The sequence below is a fragment of the Thunnus thynnus genome, chromosome 1 (assembly GCF_963924715.1).
Source record: "Thunnus thynnus chromosome 1, fThuThy2.1, whole genome shotgun sequence".
NCBI lineage: Eukaryota > Metazoa > Chordata > Actinopteri > Scombriformes > Scombridae > Thunnus > Thunnus thynnus.
Genome location: NC_089517.1, coordinates 17,046,541 through 17,068,479, shown reverse-complemented (window position 1 = coordinate 17,068,479; position 21,939 = coordinate 17,046,541). Strand labels below are relative to the sequence as shown.

Here is a 21,939-nt window from a genome sequence, read left to right as displayed (position 1 = left end):
ACCAAGAAAGTTATTGAATATAGAAATACATTGTTTACTAAACTTTAGCATAAATTATAGTGTGAATTGTTTAATAATTGTTCACAAATCAGTCAATAATATTTCACATTATATTGTATCCTAATTATTTGTTAAATGCTGTAAGTCAGTGATTTTAATTGTCAGTTTAAAACATGATAGCAACCAAATATTTGCACATTATTCAAAGCACTGATCTTGAACCCAAAAGTAAACAACTGGAAACAAGGCAGGTGTAGTTAAGAAGCACTTGACTCTGACCAGTCAGGCTTAGAGGCTGCAGATGGCAGGAAGGATGTCAGTAACAGATAAGAGACGATGTACATTGTGCTGCTGAGCTAAAGAGTTGATCAGAATAAGCTGCAGGCCTGCAGCCACTGGCAGAGGTAGTCAGCAGTCAGGTGACTCACAAAGGCAGAAAAGTTGCTGAGGGCACCTAGTGGACAGGTGTGATACAACTGCTCAAAGCTTTAAAAAATAACACAGACACTAATGAGGGAAAGGACAGAGATGCAGACCGTTCAGGCAAGCAGGCAGACATCGCAGGGGGAAGAGATGAGGAGAATGTATGATATAGATATGATATATGAAATGAGGAGATATAACAGTTATTTTATTAGTAGTTAACCTCCCATAAGAGAGGTAGGTAGCTACAGTTACACCATACAAAAATCATGGGTATACTGTATTGTACTGTACTGAAATAAGAAATGGCCTAATGAAACAGAAAGTATATTACAGTCATACAGTCATAACAAAAACAAGCAATTCTAGCATAACACTCAGCCTATTTTGGTTTTAAAGAAATGATCATTTTGTTTAAAAAACACATAACAGCATAACTAATCATGGTTAACAATAGTCTTCATCAACTAATTAACCATTTTATCATTTGCTATAAAGTAATAAACAATATATAATGTTACCTTCTTCCTTATTCATAATATAATAGTAAATAAAATAAGTTATGATGAATAATAATCATTTTAATTAGTTTCTCTGAAGTATTATCAAAATGCTCTATTATGGTCTACTTCTTAATGTCTATATTTACACTGTAAATTGAAAACTGTGCTAAGTGACTGGCTTTGACATCTCTCTGTTTGGTTTACGTCTCTCAGAACTGTGCAGATAAGCAGCTCAGATCCGGACGTGGATGTGTGGGAAATTCTCAGCCGTGCTCCCGTTTCAGAATATGAGAAGATTGCTTTTCAGTATGGCATCACTGACCTCAGAGGCATGCTCAAGAGACTGAAAAAGATGAAGAAAGAAGAGAAGAAAAGTGCCGGTTGGTGTGGAGTTTGTAAATTAATTGATCTTAATCTAAAAATGTAAAGTATAGACCTAACAGTGACTGATTATGCATCACTGCTCTGAATCTAGCTTTCCTCAAAAAGTTGGATCCTGCCTACCAAGTGACAAAGGGACAAAAAATAAAGCTTGCAATTCAGGTCGCTAATCAAGATATTGACGTGAAATGGCTGAAGAACGGACAACCAATTAATCCGACTGGAAGGTTAGAATATATAGTTTCAAACTATTCACCTCAACTCCACAAAATATATTTTACCTGTGCAGCATTAAGCAAAGACTATCAATTCTTGATGATAAGGATTTTAATGAACCTTTTTCTATTTTTGTCTCTTTATTGCCTCCTAATATGTGGATTACCTCCCTACCATGTCATTTCATTACATCACTAGCAAGTAAGTGTCCAAGAGCAAATGCAAAAATAGTTTTTTGTTTGTTTGTTTTTTTTTTGGATGTTATAGTTTAAAAGCTCACAAAACAGCTATGTGCTGGTTCGCCAACAGCATGTTTTCAAGTCCTTAAGTTGTTTGAAAAATAACATGTCCAAAAAGTAAATTCATGTCACAAATACTGTACTGAAAAAAGATAGATCCCTTTGTGAAAAATCAAAAGAGTGTTTACAATGTATGCCTTCTTTGTCAAGGTACATCTTTGAGAGTGTTGGAAACATGCGCTACCTCACCATCAACCACTGCTCCTTGGCTGATGATGCAGCATATTGCTGTGTGGTGGGAGACGAGAAATGCAGCACTGAGCTCTTTGTTAAAGGTGTGTAAGCTTTCAGAGGAAATCAACCATATAACTATTATCCAGAAGAGGTATTTGCAAGATTAACTGCTGTTCAATCTCTCATTATTATCTGTGTTCTCCAGAGCCTCCTGTCCAGATTGTGAAGAATCTGGAGGATCAGATGGTCATGAAGGGTGAGCGGGTGGAGTTGGAGGTTGAAGTTTCGGAGGAAGGAGCCAATGTTAAATGGTTAGATATTATTCTTTACACTCAAATGAACATCCTCTATTAGATAACTGCCCATACAAATCAAATTACAGCAAAATGTCCCAAAAATCAATCAGTTTATAAAGTGGGGTTGCTCACATGATAAATGAGCGCTAAGAAATAAAATCAAAGAGCCATGAGTGATAAACGGGTGTCAGGTTAATTGTTAAGTAAATCTAATTTAAACAGGAGTAATTTAGCATTTCTTTCAATTTAAAGTAAAAAAAAATCAATGACTCACACAGTGTTCATTGCTCAGACACCCAGCAGATGGCATTTGAGTTTGTCATGTCCACAGACAGATGCCAGACCTTTGAGCACTGTCTCTGTGACAGACTGAAGTATCGCTGCAAGCTATAAATTATCACCTGGATTAAAAGGTCACATGAGCATTTTAGTATGCCCCATGTGACCTTTATCTGAGGAAAAAAGTTGCTGTAAATGCGTACGTGCTATCATTTGAGTCCAAAATACATTTCCTGGAACAGAAGCCAAACTTGAATATGTGAGGTAAAGAGTCAAAGTACACGATGACAGTGAGACTTAGAAATGTAACAGTGACGTAATGTAAGAAGTACCAAATGACTGCCATAATCCAAAATTTAAAAAAAAACAATGTCCAATTATCCCAATTATAAGGTTAGTGTGCTTAATATATTTAGTTTAGCACTTCTTTAGGATGTTAAAATTCTGTTTTTTGTCTGTGCATAGATGTTAATTTTATGACTTTTTAGAACAGTTTATGGGTGTCTAAGCTCAAAGGTCCACTTACTAGTTGTATGAGCTTTTAACTGCATCTTATAGTCTTAATTCAGCAAAAGGAGCTGGCTCAGCTGTTATCACATGACCTAAGTTTGATTTACAGGTCAAGTAATAATATGTGGTTGTATATGGGGGAGAGGTTGTAAACCAACAAAAACTTTGAGCTCAGATATCCGTTAGCATATCATGTTTTAAGCATTTTTCTGAGTTATGAAGTGTCAACCAGCTTTTAAAAACCTAACTGTGAGCTTAATTATGATACGTTTATTAATCACAATCATTTTGGTCGCTGTGTGAATATCTGTACAGGGAGAAAGACGGTGTGGAGCTGACAAGAGATGAATCTTTCAAGTATCGCTTCAAGAAAGACGGCTGTAAACACGTACTGATCATTAATGAGGCCACAAAAGAAGACTGCGGCCACTACAAGGTTAAAACAAACGGCGGCGAGTCTATGGCTGAGCTTATGGTGCAGGGTGAGTGTCAGTCATGCGTTTTGCTGTGAGTACAGTTTCAACCACTTTGTCAGTGATGAACACTTCAAGTGCACATTCTCATAGCCCACCAACACAGTAGTCCTATGGCCTTGCCGCTCTTGGCATGCTGTCTATCTTCGGGGCATAGTTGATGTTGCCATTGCCCACATCATTCTGCCAAGGTTACTGTGCCAACACAGGCACACATGCCAGCTAAAGTTAGAAGACATGGACCATATTTCACCTGAAGGGCACAGGTCTGCACAAGTGACACGGTTCCTCTGTTCTTTGTTTCCTTCGTCTTTGTTTTCTGTATTGTTCCTTTGTTGCTGTTTTCTGTCATTCAGCAGCTGTTCTACCATCATGTGTAAGCTGACACCCTTACAGTATATTAAAGGGGACATATTATGCACATTTCCAGGTCTATATTTTTAACCTGGGGCTCTACTGGAATATCTTTGCATGATTTGCAGCTCATAAAACTCCTTATTTATCTTATACTGACCCTTTACATAGCCCCTCAGTTCAGCCTCTGTCTGAAAGAGGCCATTTTAGCTCATTGTAGAATAAAACATTGCTAATTAAGCATTCAGAGCAGGTCTGGTCTGCAAAAGTCATGGCTTTTGACTTGCAGGAAGCATTTTTACAAACATCAACCTCAAGTTTTGGGACTTTGACCATTTTTAACATAGATATCTGACATCATAACAGTATATTAATAACAGAGAATCACAAAAAGCATAATATGTCCCCTTTAAAAAACAGCCATGTGATACGTTTACACTTAAAAATGTAGCACTTTCATAGAACTCAGTAACAGTTGCAGCTTGTATGTTTCTGACACAGTTGCCTCCAAAATCTGCCATGTTTGAGGAGGCAAATATACCATGACAGTGGAAAAAAGAAGTAAGTTGTGGTCTAAAAGTATGTTTTATTACTAGATGATAGATTTCCCTCTAGTACCATGTCACAACAGCCTGGTGATGCTGATGAAAGATCTGCACTGGGCCCCTCAGAATCTTGTAAGTTTAATCTGTAGATATTAGTCTTTTTAGTATTAGTATTTTTGATATATATTTTTGATTTATATGATGTTTTTTTAGTATATTTAGAAATTACATGTTATAGGCGAAGGTTTAAGGTGAATTAAGATGCTTAGAAGTCTTAATTTCAATTCACAGGTAATCAAAAAACGGTGGATGGGGGCAGTTCAAACTCATCCCAACATGGACGTAGGCAAAATATAAACCTCTAAGAAACCATCAGCTAGTTTCACCCGCTTTGTGACCACCAAATAACAATTTCATCTTAGTATCATTAGCTTCCAGAGCACAAAAAATCATTCTGAGTGAAAAAACTTCAGTCATCATACAACAGCCATTCATTTTTTATTATAATTTGAGCATTTTCATGTAGAGGTTATCGTTTAATCCTAGCTAAATTTGAATATATATACTTCCTTTCATATTTGCATATATATTCACATGTGTGATTGGATACGTGTGTGTGTGTGCCCCAGAGGTTGTTGTGTGTAGATTTAAACCTGATCTTTGTTCCTGGTCTGGGTCCAGCTAAGTTTATCTGTCCCGTTAATCGAACACAGAGCCTGCCAAGAATTACCAGCAGGGATCAACACCTCAGTCCACAGCACAACTCCCATTATAATGCCATTCTGCCTTATTTGCCCTCCCTGGCAGCAAGCTGACGTGAAATTCCTGTAACCTTTACGAGGAGCGTGGTGTGAGTTATCTCATGCAGATAACAATTTCTTTGGGATAACTTTATTAACTCCCATGTACATTATTTCTTGTGATATACGGTAAGAGCTTGAGGCTCCTGCATCTGGTCCTCATATCCTCCCACTTTATTTTCTATCATGAATCCAATTAACTACTCCCCTTGTTGCTAAGATACAACACACAAAGGCCTCACAAAAATAATGAACACCTCATGCTCAAACATATTATTACCATATTATCCTCACATACAGTAGTTGCATCTAATTTTTTAGCATATTATCCTCACACATCATCATCTTATTGCATCTTACTCCATCATCTCACACAGTACCACCTCTTCTGATGTCTGAAGGCCTCGACAGTTTCCATTATCTGCACTCTAAGCTTTTGTTTCTCTGACTGTGTAGAGAAAAACCTGGAGGTCTACCAGAGCATTGCCGACCTTACGGTGAAGGCAAAGGATGAGGCAGTTTTCAAGTGTGAGGTTTCGGATGAGAATGTGAGGGGCACCTGGTACAAGAACGGGGTAGAAGTCAAACCTGATGCCAGGATAAATATCACACATATTGGCAGGTGAGGATACTTTTATGCATGCACCTTCTAGTTCATCAAATGTGTTACACAGAGCACAAGAGCCTTTGAAAATTCTGGACATTTTTAGGATCCACAAACTGACCATTGATGAGGTCAAACCTGAGGATGAGGGAGACTACAATTTTGTGCCAGATGGCCACGCTTTCAACCTTTCTGCCAAACTCAATTTCTTGGGTAATATTGATGCTTTTACGCTTCACAATTAACATTCATAGCAAGACAAGCCACATTTTTCTTTAATGAGTTTCTCACTGCCTTTTTTGTCTTGTTTTTTCCCAGAGGTGAAGATTGATTATGTGCCACGCCAAGGTGCCACAAACTTTATCTCTTGTACTACATGGACTATGCCAGTTGAAATTCAGTGGCCTGTTCATTATAACCATTTGTCTCACTTCCTAAGATCCTCCTAAGATCCACCTGGACTGTATGGGGCGCACTGCCGACTCAACCATTGTGGTGGTGGCTGGCAACAAACTGCGTCTAGATGTCCCTATCACTGGAGATCCTGCTCCCACTGTGATCTGGACCAAAGGAGAGAAGGTAAAACAAGACAAATAGACTTAAGTGTTCAGTCAGCTGCACACCTTTTGTGTGACATGTTCCATCTGTCCAGAACACAGTATGTAAGGTATGAGACTCACTCAGAAAGCATTGTCTCATTCACAGTTAAGACAGTCCTACTAATACCACAATTTTACATGTAAAAGTCAGAGAAATATTAGCATATTTAAAAAATATATATACAATAATACAAGCAAGATAATTTCCTTATTGACTATTTTGAACATAAAAATAACTATTAAGTGGCATAGGTTAGTTATTTTTACAAAAGTCTGCAATCCTCCTTGCTATTAAACTTTGATACTTAAGCTGAACAGGTGCCATGCCACTAACAGCTTAATTCATTGATGCCTCGTAGTTTGCTTGATCTATAGAGGAGAAGGAGAGGACACATGTCCTCTCTGTTCTCTACGGCTTTTACTGCTTTGCTCTGCTCAAATGTAGGCTAGTTCTGTAAAACCTGACGGAGAAGAGAAAGGAGAGCGGACATCCTCTTGGACCATGAAGGATGGGGAGGTAAGTGTGCATGTCCTTTATGATTTTTTTTTTTTTGGGGTTTTTTACTGTGCCTGTTTGTAGCATCCAGACTCAGACTCCAGAATCGTTTTTCTTCAGGCATGGTCTGTCAGTACGTTGTTTTTCAACCTTTGCTTGTGTGTGCATTTTGACTCTTTGACTCTTGTACTTGACACCGCAGGCTCAGATGTAGTCATGGTAGAAGGCGCAATCCACATACATTACATCCCATATAAACTTGCAATTTTGAAAAGATCAGCATGCAGCCATCAAAACACCCATGAACTGAATTGATCTTGCAACAACTTGATTGAACAGGTTGTGCGTTTGTTTGATTGATTTACTGCTTTACACCTCTGGAGAAACAGACCGCAGCAGTAACAGTGATGAACAGATGCAGACAGACACATGAAAAACAACTTCTCCAGTGGTTTTCCACTGTACACGTGTGTTTTGATTTGATGTGATGCAGTTTTATAGTCACACAGCAAGTGCAAGTTAAAAGCTGCATGTGGCGTTATTCAGTATCCATCCATGTTCATGAGGTAAGAGCATGTTCTTAATCTCCCTTCAGCATACACATGTCAGAGGAGACTGGACAGTAAGTACATTTGTGTATAACAACCTTCAATAATCGATTATATAATCAAGAAAAGAAACAACATACAGAGTCAGAAGTTTTAATGAATTACTCATACATTTTGGAACAAGCATGTGCAATAATGGCACAACCCAGCCTCCTTTGTTTTTGCATTACATGCTGAGGTATTCTCTTTTAAAGGGCAGCAATCTGATTGTCTGATTGTCAACCACTGTTAACATAAGTATAAATAACAATGCAAAGAATTTTCAAACTTCAAGAAGTGTGAATACAAATGTATTTATTGCAACTCATGGAACTTGGAGTAAGTTTAGACATTGTCCAGTAATGGTCCTGCATCCGCATGGTGACATCTGGAGTTGTGTTTTCAAATGTGACCTTGAAAAGCATGATTTGCCCAAATACTCAAAGAAAGTTTGTATTGGAAAGAAGAACGTTCTCTTTCTCTGGATACAAACATGGCATAATGTTAATATGCCACCACATCTACTACAGTATGCAGCGACTTGACCTACAGTATGTGCATCAATCAGTTTAAAGTGTGAAGAGACTCACCAATATATATAATCCATTCAGGCAAACTCCATTAACGCTGCTCTGGTTCATATGGTGCAGATCGTCACAGAGGGAGATGGGAGGGTCCATGTGGAAACCACCCAAGGCCACTGTGTCTTCACCATCGAGGGGGCTGAGAGGCAGGATGAGGGAATCTACTCTGTTGTGGTTCGCAACCCTGCTGGGGAAGACACTGCGGATATCAATGTTAAAGTTGTTGGTAAGACAGAGTGTGTATGAACATTAGCTTTTAACACTGACAATAACTAGGAGCAAAATCTCTTGATGTATGCATAAAGCCAATCTGTCAGGCCAATTAGTTCAGCCATTCATAGGTGTAAATATTCGTTTTTTGTTTTTTTCCTGATCATGTGAACATTATTTTCCCCAGATGTTCCAGATCCTCCCCAGGCTCCCAGAATCCTCAGTGTGGGTGAGGACTCCTGCGTTGTCCAGTGGGATCCCCCTAAGTTTGATGGTGGACAGCCAATCATTGGTAAAAACATATTAAAATGCTTCATTTGTTGAAATTATTAGGTTATTTTTAGGTTTCCTCCAAGTCAAGCAAATGATATAAAAACTACATTAGACTTTTGTAATGCTTCATTTTTTAATTCTCAGGCTATGTGTTGGAGAGAAAGAAGAAGAGAAGCTACAGGTGGATGAGACTGAACTTTGACCCTTACACTGAAACAACCTATGAGGCCAAGCGGATGATTGAAGGAGTGGAATATGAGATGCGAGTCTATGCTGTCAATGGCATCGGCATGTCACGCCACAGTTCTCCCTCACAACCTTTCGTGCCAGTCGGTGAGTCTTTCCCCAAAAGTCCCACAGTAAATTCATTAAAAGAGCTTTTCACAGTTAAAAATGTTCAATCTAATTCCTCCGTAATAGAGATCATTCATTTATCAGATAAATCTCACTGTAAACTAACATAAAAGGATCTATTTTAGGACACTAAAGTGTCACAACGATGTTGATTGATGTTCCTTCTTGATGAGTGATGGTAGAGCGTGATGTGTTTGACTTCTGATGACTCTGAAGTTGTGTCGTGCCCGTTTGGTCCATCTAAGGTTTCGCTCGGTTCACGGGGGTCGCGGCTGACTTGTGGTCATGACAAGATGGGGTCATGTTTGTTGTATGTTTGTTGTAATCCAAGGCATAACAGAAATATAGGTTGAACATACATCATATTCGTGTCATTCCTGAGTACCATCAGTCATGAAGGTGCTGTGTGTGTCATTACCACATAGAACAGTTAGAGGAATTAGTGCCGTACAAATGTTACTGTGATTATAATCAGATGAGGAAATAACACACCAAAGGCATGTTAACTCGGGCATTAGTGAACCTTCCCCTCTCTAGCGTTCATAACATTGCATCAATGTGAATTCTGTAGTGCTGATATAACCCATATCACATGGCAACAATATTGACTGGTAATTGCATTTTCAATCAAATCTAAAAAAAGTGTTGTGTATTTTTTTTCTCCTTCTTGTATGATCAAATTCTGTCTTGGATAGTTTGAGTCTCACACTGACTTGGTGTAGAAATTCTACCTTGATGTATTGAATCTAAATAGTCTTTACCCTAATGATCACTTTGGTCATGCTTTGACCTCTTCTGAGCTCTGCTTGTTTTCTCCTGTTGCTTTGAAAACTGAAACTGTCATATCAAAGAGCTGAGCTGTTTCAGGTCTTTTTCCTGTAATTACAGACAAATCCTGCTAATTGTCATGAACCACCACTGCAGCAGTCAGAGCTAAAATCCTTTTCAATGAGTTTACATTCCTTTTTCTTTTGGACCTCTCATAATGTCTTATTTTTCCTCTACTTTGTTGTTCTAGGGAATCCACTTTTTTCTTTAAGGTGCTCTTCTGTAGATTCCTACTGCACATGTTTACTGTATGTCAAGTAAGGTATGCTGTCGTGCCGTTGCCCTGTATAAGGGCAGATGATGTTGTTTGGCATTGGAAAACTTTAAAAAGGATGTTGAGAAAGCAGTCTAGCAGGCAGGAGTTTGTCCAAAAAAGGTGATTTTATTAACCAAATATTAATGAAACTGATGCAAAAATGAACCCTCGGGAAATTCAAAAAAATACCTTAAGCTGAAGCAAAACATACAAAAAAAAACCTAAAAAACAAAATCTGTAGCCTCTCAGCAAGCTGCCACCTGCTTGCTTTGTTATTTGTTATAAAAATATTTGTTATTTGTGTAACATGACTTATAAACAGAAACATTGGACTAAAATTAGAGATTTATTACACAAAACAATGCAAGTAATGTTGGGACCCATGCAGCCTGGTGAAAAGGGAGAGGAGCAGCCTTTTCATATTTGCCACGCAGTAGTCAACGCACAACAACACCTTGATATTCTGATATTTTACAGTCATGTTTAAACTGTACATAAAGTAGAGACATGAGGAGAAAAACAAGTAAGATGTTAACCTGTTAATCGGACTGAATTGATATTTTGTTTCACTTCAGTTATACGAATCGTTGAACAAATCATAGATGTGTACGCCGAATCTGAGGGTAAGATGTATTATCTGTGACAGGCCCAGGTTTGAATGAGTTTTTTCTCACATCTCATCCAAAACTTGTTGATATAAGAGTGTACATCATTGTCTCCAGATGGCTGGTTGCTAGTAAGGCAGCTGATTGGGAAACTATCCATGGCATTCCTCCCTATAAATAATGTTCTGGAAGCACTTGGCTCCGCTGGGACCAGCTGCTTAACACAGAGGGGTTCTTCGCTACTGTGGAGGCTGCTGCAGAAGAAGCTATGTTGTCACTGCAGCAAAGACAATGGGGAAGAGAATGGGGGAGTGGGCCTCCGAGAGGGAATGAGAGGATAGGTTAGAGAGCAGAAGAGGCGGATAAGTACCACCAACAACTTCAACCAGCAGTAAGACTGCTACACACTGAGACAGAATGACAAAGCCTAAGCTTCCAAAAACGGCTGAAAAGAAGCCAGCGGCAGAGGAGAGTCCAGCTGATGCTCCAGTGGAGGCACCAGCAGAGGTGGAAGCCAACAAGCCTGAGGAAGAGGCACCCCCACCGCCTGAGGTGCAGCTGGAACCAGAAGCCAGTGGTGAACCAGCAGAAGCAGCCCACAGTGGGGAAGATGGAGCTCCAGCTGAGAGTGAGACACCACCAGCAGAGGAAGCAGCTGCACCCCCGGCAGAGGGGTCCCCCATGGAGCCTGTTCCTGCTGCTGAACCAGAGCCAGAGCCGCAACCTGTTAGCAGTAGGCATTATTCATTTTGAGATGTTGGATTGACACGTAGGTTTTAAAATAGAAATTAGACTTCGTTTTGTTTATACATGCATGACATTAATTGGAGAATTGGCTGCATTTCAGCCCTTCAAACAGGCAGAGTCTTTTTTTTCAGAGGAGTACATATTTGAAAGTGTCAGGCATGGTGTGATATTTGTAGGGTTGATGTTGCAAGTGGTCCATCATGAAAATTTTCTATTTTGCTTTTAAAACAAATTTGAATGAGATTCTTGCACCTTTTTTGTTCCTGCTGCTGTAACTTTCAACACACATGGAAACCCTTGACCTCTCACAGGTGTTCCTATCATCTGCTTGCACAGTATACTTCAAGTCCTGGTCTTACTGGTGACAGGGCCAGAACTAAAAATCAACACCTTACAGTCTGTTTTCAACAAGTGTTTGCATCAACATACCAATATATGGTCAACTAAATATTACTGCAGTATGACAGTGATAGTATATTCTTGGAGGATTGTTGATTTGCACACTGCACCATGTACAACCAATAGTACTAGTATGTAGTCTCCCTGACCCCTACAGTTTTATAACAGACATAAATTATGCAAATTATAGTACAGGTCCCAAATCCCAGTTCTAAACACTGTAATGATAGTATTGCTTTGCCATTTGCTTTTTTGCCTGAGATCAGGGCTTTTTAGTCTTTGCAGCTAAAATTTGTTGTGACATTGGTTGTTTGCTTTTGGCACTTCTGTGGTGAAAGCAATGCGTGGGAAGTAGCTGATGAACCAAAATGGACTTATATCGTGTAATTTCATCCCTGCGGGACAGAAAGTACAGCAGACACATCAGGTCAGCCAGACAGCTCATCTTTCCCCAGATGACAAAAGGCTAATAGACTGTTTTGATAAGTGATGACATAGCCACGAATATTCAAAGATGAAATGAATATTGTTTTTGTTGTTAATTGGACTGGGACTATCACCATGAGCAGACTGTAGATCACCTACATATTTAATCATTTTACATCACTTTAAGTAAATTAAATGTGGTTTCCAACACAAGCAGGCAGCACAGGCCCTGGATGGTGAACATTTCTTGAAGATAAATGTAGCTACACTAATGCAGTAGATGCAACGTCCCAAACCAAAAAGGTTATATAACATACAATTACGAATTATAAATATAACTCTTCTCTACTTTACAACTGGACTTGCAATTAATGCACAAAATAAGTTTGTGAATCACCAGGTCCATATAGCCACGTACCTCTGATTCCCCTTTAACTGATTCAAAGATCAAACAAATGAACTAATCTGCCACTGCTATGGCAGCATTGTTCATTTTCCTAGGAAGAATTTCAACTAACGATTATTTTTATTGTCCATTAATCTGCAGATAATTTTCTGAATTGATTGTTTTGTATATAAAATGTCAGAAAATAGTGAAAAATGCCTGTTCTATTCTGTTCTTAGAGCCCAATGTGATGTCTTTAAATGTCTGATCAACAGTCCAAAATCCAGATCCAAATTCAGTTTATGATTATGTATGACACAGAAAAGCTTAAAATCCTTAAATTTGAAAAACTGAAACCAGCAAATATTTGGTATAAAAAAATGACAAATTATTATCTGATTATCGAAATAATTCCTGATTAATTTTCTGTTGATCGAATTGTTGCAGCACTAGAATTTCTGTTGTGCTACTTGCCTGTAAACAAGCCAAAGTTCAAATCAAATTAAGGAGCCACCAAAAAGTTAAAATTACTCTCAAAACTACAAGCAACATGACAGTAATATTATATTTCGAGCACAGAGACACTGTAATGACCCGTAGGACCGTGTGTTAATGGCCAAGTCTAATCGTGTGTCTGCATTTAGTAATCACATTTTACTTAAGGGTTTTATGATTGCAGCACCTGCTACATTTAGAGCTCGCTCACATGCTGCTTGTAAAGATGTTTTGAATGATACCCAATGTGGTGTGATGCATACCTCAGACTACATGTGGTCATGCCTCTGAAATTAGATATGTCAGTGGACATTTATGGCAGAGAAGTGCTGAAATACACTCTGACCTGTAATTTGTCATTGATCAGTCATTCTCAGGATTTCATTACCGAGCTTGTATATCAATCATCAACTTTAATAACACTTATCTAACACTATATAACACTAAATCTAGGACAGCATATTTCATTGCCAGTAGTTCTGTGTCATTGTATGAGCTAGGTCATCACTGTGTCCAGTAATATATGGGTCCTGTGATAGATATCAGTCAATCTTTATACAGTGATGATGTCACTGAAACTATTGTGAAATCAGATGACATATTAGTAAATCTGCAAGAAACTACTGTATTTAAAAACCATCAAGCCAATTGTTAATTTCCAGATTGCTCTTTATAAAATAACCCCTCCTTTCTCATTTGATGGTGGTTTATGAGCAGATGCTGCAGTGAAAAGTAAAGTTGAAATGGATAATGGTTTCTTACAAAGTAACTCACATAATTCATAAACTCCTGATTAGGTCCACTTTCTCACTCGTTCATTCTAAAATCATTGCCGTAATGCTATAACTGACTACCAGAGCCCGTTAATCTGCCCTTTGCCTCTCTCTTAGCTCCTACAAGTGAGCCCATCGGACTCTGCGTGGACGACATCAGTGACACTTCCATCTCGCTGAAGTGGCGAACGCCTGAGAGGATCGGCGCAGCTGAACTCGAGGGTTACGGGGTTGAGTACTGCAAGGAGGGCAGTAAGTGCTGGAGCCAAACCCCTGCATGCTTTTGATAAGGAAGTTTTTTAATAGCATATAATATGGACGTTTATATACAGCAATCAGTTAATAACAGTCAAACATAAGTGATCTCTCTAAAATTTCAAGCTGCCCACATAGGAAGGTGTGGACTTGCCAAAATCTACTGTCAGAGAGAAAAATCCTCAGAAAATATCTGACAAAGTACTCAATTAAATTCACAATTTAATTTAAAACTTAAAGGTTATAAGCTATGAGCAAAAATTTAGCATTTTTGTGCTTCTTTCAACTTACTAGTTTAGATTAATGCCCGAGTCTTCATTCAAAAAAACTTTTTTTAATGACTAATTACTTCAAATGTCCAAACTGTTAGAACATGTGAAACATTTGCAATTAAGTGGATCATGTTATTTCAGTTTTGTTGTGTGTTTTCTGGCCACAGCGGATGAGTGGATACCAGCCATTGAGGGTCTGACAGACAGGACATCACTGATCATCAGAGACCTCACCACCGGAGACAAGCTGCAGTTCCGCGTGCGGGCTTATAACATGGCAGGACCGAGCACTCCCGCCACTCTGGCTCAGCCCGTCACCATCAGAGAGATAATGCGTCAGTAGTTACAGATTTATTCCTTTTGTTGACTGTCTGCTCCACTTTTTATTTCAGCACCAGGAATGTATTCAAGATTAAAGTTGAAATCACCTGATTGATTCATCTGTGGTAGAGTGATGTAAATATAAAAAAATAGTGATACATGACAACAGTTTTTTCTCATATAGCCAAACATTTCTCCTCCCTTCAACTCATCCATCTTCCATTTTTCAGTCCCTTTCATGTTTCCTTCTTTATGTTTTGTGTTTTGTCTTACACAGAACGCCCTAAAATTTGGCTTCCCAGAAATCTCCGCCAGACTCTGATCAAGAAAGTTGGAGACACCATCAACCTTGTGATTCCATTCCAGGTGCAGTATCAACCAGGCGGAAGCCACGAATCATCACAAATGCTTTTCTTATATCTACAACTACTGTGAATGTGTGTATAATTTTGTTTTTTGGTTTGTAAACGTATGCGATTTAACATTGGGAAGGGGCCTTGTGAGGTTTTAAGGTTTACAGGGAGCCACTTGGTAATAAGTTGATTGTCATTGTTGGTGAAAAGAGGACCAAACCAGGAAACTAGAGGACTATTGCACACTGAGGAAGGCATAGCTGAAACATCTGTGCATTTCCCCCGTGTGCTTGTATTGGACGATTTAGATGAAATAATTATAAACTAATTGATTTGGGTGTACAAACCCCCTTTTGTACTTTTTGTCTTTGGTCTTCCCCATGTCTTTTGTTTGGCACAATGTTTTTTTACTTTTACTTCTACTTATGTCATACAGCTACATAAACATACTGAACCACGACAGATTACAAAACAGAAAATGTGAGATGGATGAAAAATGGGGAGGCGAGTTTGCACTTCTTAGATTTTACCACCAGTGGGGCAAGAAATGTAAATTATAGCTTCAGGGTGACACCAGTGGAATGGCTACACAGCATGCTAACATGCTAATGTTTGCATGCATAGTATGATATTAATGTGTAAGTGTTACCATCTGAAATGTTGGGAAAGAGGAAATTTAGACCTTGTGGTGGCACTACATCACCAAGACCATTAGGATTCATCAACTGAGGACTATGAATGTCTGTGTCAAATTTTATAGCAAACTCTCCGATAGTTGAGTTTCCACTCTGACGTGTCCAAAGTATCAACATACTAGGGCCATGCTGATCCTCCAATGAACTGAAAGTGCATAATTAATATTACTAACACTAAAATGTAGATTTTTTTAATCCAAATTTGACAATTCAAAACATTTCCTTTTTCTTTTTTTGTGATGCAGGGTAAGCCCAGGCCTAAGGTTACATGGAGTAAAGATGGGGAGGTTCTTGAACCCTCATTCGCCAACGTGAGGAACAGTGAGGTAGATTCGATCCTCTTCATCCGCAAGTCGGAGAGAAAACACTCGGGGAAGTATGATCTCCAGGTGCAGATTGAGAACGTGGAAGACACAGCAAGCATCACACTGCAGATTGTTGGTAAGCAGGACTGGAGACATACAGAGCTGACTGTGGGTGTTAACAGGAGTAAATACGATATTTGGATGAGACTGTAAGAGCACATTTTTCTCTTCTGTAGATGTCCCAGGGCCCCCTGAGGCCCTGAAGATCACGGATGTCTGGGGCTTCAATGTGGCTCTAGAGTGGAAGCCGCCTAAGGACGATGGAAACTGTGAAATAACCGGTTACACCGTTCAGAAAGCTGACAAAAAGACCATGGTAACACACAGCTTACATCTGTTTTTCTAGTACATTCAAATTAAGCCTCTGTTGTCAATGGCGGGTAATTATTATCCAAATTAAATAATTTTACAGCAATTAGCCAGAAGAAACCTTCACAGGATTTATATTCATATGACATCTCGGGGTCTCTATGGTTACTTTCACACTTGTAGTTTGGATTATTTAGTCCAGATCGAGGGGAAAAAATCATACATTGTTGCCTTTTAGTTTAGTTTGTGTTTATTACAAACAAACCAAGAGGTGTAAACATGAAGTCATTCTGACTGTAACTCATTAATTTAAGGGCCAATCAAATGGGCTGCCAGCAAGTCATGCTGCACTGAACTGCGCCTCACTTTATGTCTGTATTGTCTCTCTGGTGGCGACATATTGCTTACAAAGAAATGATTGATTATGAGCATTCTAAATCAAGACTGAGATTAAATCTTATATGTCATGAATAATGAGGAACAGCATGAAAAAGAGGCATCTTCTACCAGTTTATAGATTGCTTATTCAGAGTGCTTAGGAGACCACTTTCTTGACAGTTCCCATGATCAACAGATGGATTTATGATAGTTTAGCTTTTTAATTTATGATAAAATCACATATCTACCATCACAAAATCCTGTGGTTGGCCTGCTTTGCTTTCACACCACAAACAAACTGAACTAAAGTTTGATTGGAGGTGGACCAAGGCTTTTCAATAGGTCTAGGTGGTTTGGTCAGTGCACCAAATTCATTGACAGCTGTATCACTGACCTAACCAAACCAAACCAATTACCTAAATCCTAACAAGTGAGCTGTGAAATCACCCTTTGTCATAGCAGCTCATAGTTGTCATGTTCACTGAAACTGAGCCCTTAGTTTTACCTCTGACAACCTTCAACGGAGCTGCTGCTCCGTCACATTTGCAAACCTCCCCTTTCTGTGAACATGAATGAGTGTGTCTGTACAGGCTAAATGCTGCATGGACACAGAGGGATATTTTAACCTCCCTTGTGACACATATATGTATAAAAATAAATAAACATATACTGTAGTGAGCCAACGCTGAGCAAACGTGCTCCTCCGTGGGCCAGGAGTGATGCATTATGGGCCGGCTGGCAAGAGCTCCAACTGCCACCATTCGCCACCTCGAGCTGCCAGCAACTGGGGCGGCCAGGAATGTCCTAATCTTATCCTTGTAGCCTTGACCTGGTCTGGACTGTCTGTACAGTGAAGCGGGGCCATTGTTCTCCTGCCCAGTGTGGCTGATGGTTCATGTTTCACTGAAGTCATTATTAGATCAAATTAATTTCACTTGCATCTCTTCATAGCAAGCCTGGGGATATTAATTATTATGTTGCCAAAGACAATATACAGGGTATCAGTTAAATATTAGTTAGACAGATAATTATGTATTGAATATAATTATTAATATTAGATATAAATATGTAAATTCTGTCAGTAATTACTCAACTACTTACAAATTATTTTGTTCAAAGGTGCAGTGATATCTCTGAATCATAATTGTTAAATGAGATTTGTCACATTTGATTTGCCAAATAGGATTTATCTGATTGAACAAATAACAGATTTAATTTAGACTGTGTCAATTCAGGTGGGCCATAATAGTGTTAAGCCCTATGGCATTAACTGGCTAAACACATACATGATGTGATGCAAATCTGACCACACACTTTACAAAGTTTTAGCCTATTTTTTTATGGTTTTAGTCATAGTTAATAATTAAAAGATGAGTTTCTTAATCACAGCAGCTCCTTACTCACCTCACCAACAAGCTACACATTCGCATTTCTCAAATATTTGACTTAAAGTCACTGCAGTACATGCCATGTAAATTATTATTCTACTTTTTACAGTTTCAGTTTGTAAAGAGAGCGATGAGGATGGAGATTTGGGTGGGATGAGTCCTTCTTGCTACTACTGAGGCTGTACTTACATCATCAGGTGTAGGTTTCATGGGAGTGAATACAGCCTTCCAATTAGATACAGGAAATGTTGTCAAGTGTTGTATATACAAGCATGTCAGAAATGTCAACAGGGACTCAGTCTTAATTGTGTGTGCGCATTAAGCACATACAACAACATATATACTTTATATTGAATGGGAAAACTGAATTTTTGTGTGATTCCTATCAAGGAGTGGTTCACAGTCTATGAACACTACCGGCGAACCAACTGTGGGGTTTCCGACCTCATCATGGGTAATGAGTACGTCTTCCGTGTCTATGCCATGAACTTGGTAGGCCTCAGCCCAGAGCCCTGCAACACAAAAGACAGTGCCTACATCCAGAAAACAGGTGGGCTTGGACACATGCATCTAGGACAAAGAAGTATTGAAATCTGAGTGGTCATTATTAATACAATAAAGTATTATAAACTGAAGAAAACATACCCGCAAAAACCAAACTAAGTATTATCTCTCTCCTCAGGTATCGTATACAAGCCACCATCCTACAAGGAGCACGACTTCTCAAAGGCTCCCAAGTTCACACATCCTTTGGTGAACCGTTCTATTATAGCAGGATACAACGCAACCCTCAGCTGCTCAGTCAGCGGCATACCAAAGGTCAGTGGAGTCATTAAATGAAAATGCGCAAATGATCGCCAATCAATTTGATCAAACCCAACACAAATCTTGAATGTGATCTGCCGACTGAATGCAGTTATGGAAACAGCTGCCATTATAACATGTTTTTGTAATGAAATATTTAAATTTGGACAAAACAATCCCAATTTAAGGTCCACTTACTGACTTTCTCCGGAGCATTTAATTATGTTACATGGTCTTCATCAGTTCAGTAGCTATTATGATTTCAAACCCCAAAGGAAAAAATACTGGACCGAAACTTACATTTACATTTTACACTGACATGCATTCATTTCCTGGAAACTTAAACTAACCATATCTTAACTTTAAACCAAGTCTTCACCCTAAAAGTAATGAGTTACTTTATGGGGACATGCTTTTTATCTCCAAAAGGGGTGCCAGTCCCCACGTGACTTTGTAAACAGATGTCCCCACAACATGAGGAATACCTGGTACACAAACATACACACATATGCACGTGAGCACACACACACACACACACACACACAAACATTCCTGTGTCCTCTTTCATGCAAACAATTAGGGATTAGTAGCAAGTGATAAACACCCTATTCTTAGTGAAACGATATCCACCAAATAAATCCAGTGATTATGGTTGTTACTAATAGACCATTACCACATTGTGCAATAGTAAGAGTACAGCAGGTTGAAGAAAACAACACCTGATGTAACACTTTATCCTACCTTGTTAGCCCAAAGTGACCTGGTACAAAAACAAGATGGACATCTCAAATGAAGCCAAGTACCGGATGCTCAGTAGGCAGGGTGTTCTGACGCTGGAGATCCGTAAGCCCTGTCCGTTCGATGGGGGAGTGTATATGTGCAAAGCAGTCAATGACAGTGGAGAGGACGTCGTGGAGTGTAAGCTGGAGGTTCGCCGTAAGTAACAGGAGCGCATGTGTCCCCTTTTTCATCACCTGCTTAGGTTCTACATGCTCTCTCTAGCATCACCTTTTAGAAGATATGTTACAGTATCATACAGTTTCTACACAGAAAATACAAATATAAAAGCACATTGTCATACAGTATGGTCAAAATCTCAAGATTAGCACTGTTCAAATGTATTTCTGAATATATTTCAAAAGTTTTAAATAAATCTTATGGATTAGAAAAAGATTAATTACTGTTGGTACTCACAAAGGCATAATCCATTTACTGTAAATGGGTGACTCCTTACCTCTTAGAACTCCCACCCATTGCTTACAATGTTTTGCCCTGCCATGCATGAATCCAACCTGTGATCCCGAGGTAAGACCCGACCCCACCCGACACAGTGATTAATGCTTTAGAAGGATTTGTAAAATCATCCACGATTAAAGAAAATTACCTGATCTAGATATCAATCACTTCTTTACTCCCTCAATCACCTCAATCTAACATGAGGCACACAAAACGAAAATCTTTGGATAGCTTTAATATAATTTTTTTATATGGTTTATATAAATTAATGGCATTAATGTACATATCGACAAGAACTGACTGATATTTATTTTTCAGTGAATTTATTTTTGTATTTCACTTCAACTATGTGAAATTCATTTATTAACAGCTCTGTGCCTTGATTTATGTTCCTTGCTCGCAGCTCAAATAACTAAAGAAGAAAAGAAGGTGAAAAAAGAGGAGGAATGAAGAGAAGACGGAGGATTTGTCCTCAGCGACTCCTGCATGTTGACTGTTTTGTGCCACGAGAAACTCTTCACCTGCTTCACAGACATTGTTGTATTCGCGTAATTTCCCTCTTCTGCAATCATCTTGCATCTCGTCATCCTCAATGTATGTTATGATGTGTAGCGCTGGGTTTCTGAACCTACTGAGGGTCATGTCCGCTGTTCATTAATAGAGAAACAGTAGTATTTCTGTATTATTTGTCAAATTCATTCATGCTTTGTCACTCTATTCCTCATCCATTTCAAAGACTATATTTAAATGAAAAAATGTGTCTAGTAAATATGGATAATAGCCAAAGAAAGTAACTCTATTTATGAAATTTATTTATGATTTGTCATCCTGTTTCTCACTTACTTCAATTAACAGAGGAAAAAATTTGATTGTAATGTTTGGTTTTGTTTGTGTGCATACAAAGGTCAATATATTTGCTTCAAAAACCCAAAACACTGAGTGGTTTCCTTCATTTATATTAGCAGTAGCAGTATTCTGCAAGAGTAATAGTGCACAGGTGGTGCTCCTGAAATTGCCAACATGATTACTGTAGCAACCATGGTATACAGAAAATGCATAAAGCATGCCACTGATACTCAGAAGTCCAGTGGAATGAACAAAAGTTGTCGAGGGCTTAGTTTTATTGTAGCAAAGCCGTGCTAAAGCCAAAGGTGTGAGGCATGTGCCTAATGTCCACACCACAGATGGATGTGTGTGAAGGGTTGGAATAGCTGGAATGTCCTTTTACCACAGAGGACATCTGTCAGGGAAGTGGAACACATGGTGGTTTTCGTCAAGCAGCTAGGGGCTGTCGTAGCGTCATAGTTATCCCTTTGATGCCTTTAATGTAAATATTTCCTGCGCCCTCTCAACGTACAGCTGCAAAAGATCCAACCAGCCTTGTACTTGTCACAGGGTCTCTATTAACATGACGGATGTCTAACAGCGCCTCCATTTCTGCCAGGTGTTTTGACACGCGGTTTCACCAAAATTCACAAATATGACAAGGCTCAGAGTTAAATAGGACTTATTGAATTTCATGTCTGTTTCTTTATGCAGTCACAGAGGTTATTTTTCACTCGTCACCAAGTTGCAGTTCACTACACGAGTGAAGGGAGCCAGCAGTGGTGGACAACATGACTTGTGAGTGGAGGTGAAAGGAAACTCCACCGAATGGCATTATTTGTCATTGAAACTGAAAACACTGTC

At 38.9% G+C, this 21,939-nt stretch overlaps 1 protein-coding gene across 1 annotated transcript in view; it reads left to right on the top strand.

The window, feature by feature from the left end:
* mybpc3 (myosin binding protein C3) overlaps positions 1 to 21,183 on the top strand; it is a 35,475-nt gene extending 14,292 nt beyond the window's left edge. The window contains exons 10-32 of the mRNA XM_067587396.1: positions 1,140 to 1,306; positions 1,402 to 1,534; positions 1,722 to 1,724; positions 1,973 to 2,097; positions 2,202 to 2,307; positions 3,397 to 3,563; positions 5,710 to 5,875; positions 5,964 to 6,070; positions 6,176 to 6,205; positions 6,297 to 6,436; positions 6,902 to 6,973; positions 8,190 to 8,349; positions 8,521 to 8,625; positions 8,751 to 8,939; positions 13,992 to 14,126; positions 14,569 to 14,736; positions 15,000 to 15,088; positions 16,016 to 16,211; positions 16,312 to 16,451; positions 18,601 to 18,760; positions 18,893 to 19,029; positions 19,764 to 19,950; positions 20,654 to 21,183. Coding sequence (XP_067443497.1) covers positions 1,140 to 1,306; positions 1,402 to 1,534; positions 1,722 to 1,724; positions 1,973 to 2,097; positions 2,202 to 2,307; positions 3,397 to 3,563; positions 5,710 to 5,875; positions 5,964 to 6,070; positions 6,176 to 6,205; positions 6,297 to 6,436; positions 6,902 to 6,973; positions 8,190 to 8,349; positions 8,521 to 8,625; positions 8,751 to 8,939; positions 13,992 to 14,126; positions 14,569 to 14,736; positions 15,000 to 15,088; positions 16,016 to 16,211; positions 16,312 to 16,451; positions 18,601 to 18,760; positions 18,893 to 19,029; positions 19,764 to 19,950; positions 20,654 to 20,700 — 2,929 coding nt within the window. The 3' untranslated portion in view covers positions 20,701 to 21,183. The remainder of the gene's footprint in view (positions 1 to 1,139; positions 1,307 to 1,401; positions 1,535 to 1,721; positions 1,725 to 1,972; positions 2,098 to 2,201; positions 2,308 to 3,396; positions 3,564 to 5,709; positions 5,876 to 5,963; positions 6,071 to 6,175; positions 6,206 to 6,296; positions 6,437 to 6,901; positions 6,974 to 8,189; positions 8,350 to 8,520; positions 8,626 to 8,750; positions 8,940 to 13,991; positions 14,127 to 14,568; positions 14,737 to 14,999; positions 15,089 to 16,015; positions 16,212 to 16,311; positions 16,452 to 18,600; positions 18,761 to 18,892; positions 19,030 to 19,763; positions 19,951 to 20,653) is intronic.
* The last annotated feature ends 756 nt before the right edge of the window (positions 21,184 to 21,939 follow it).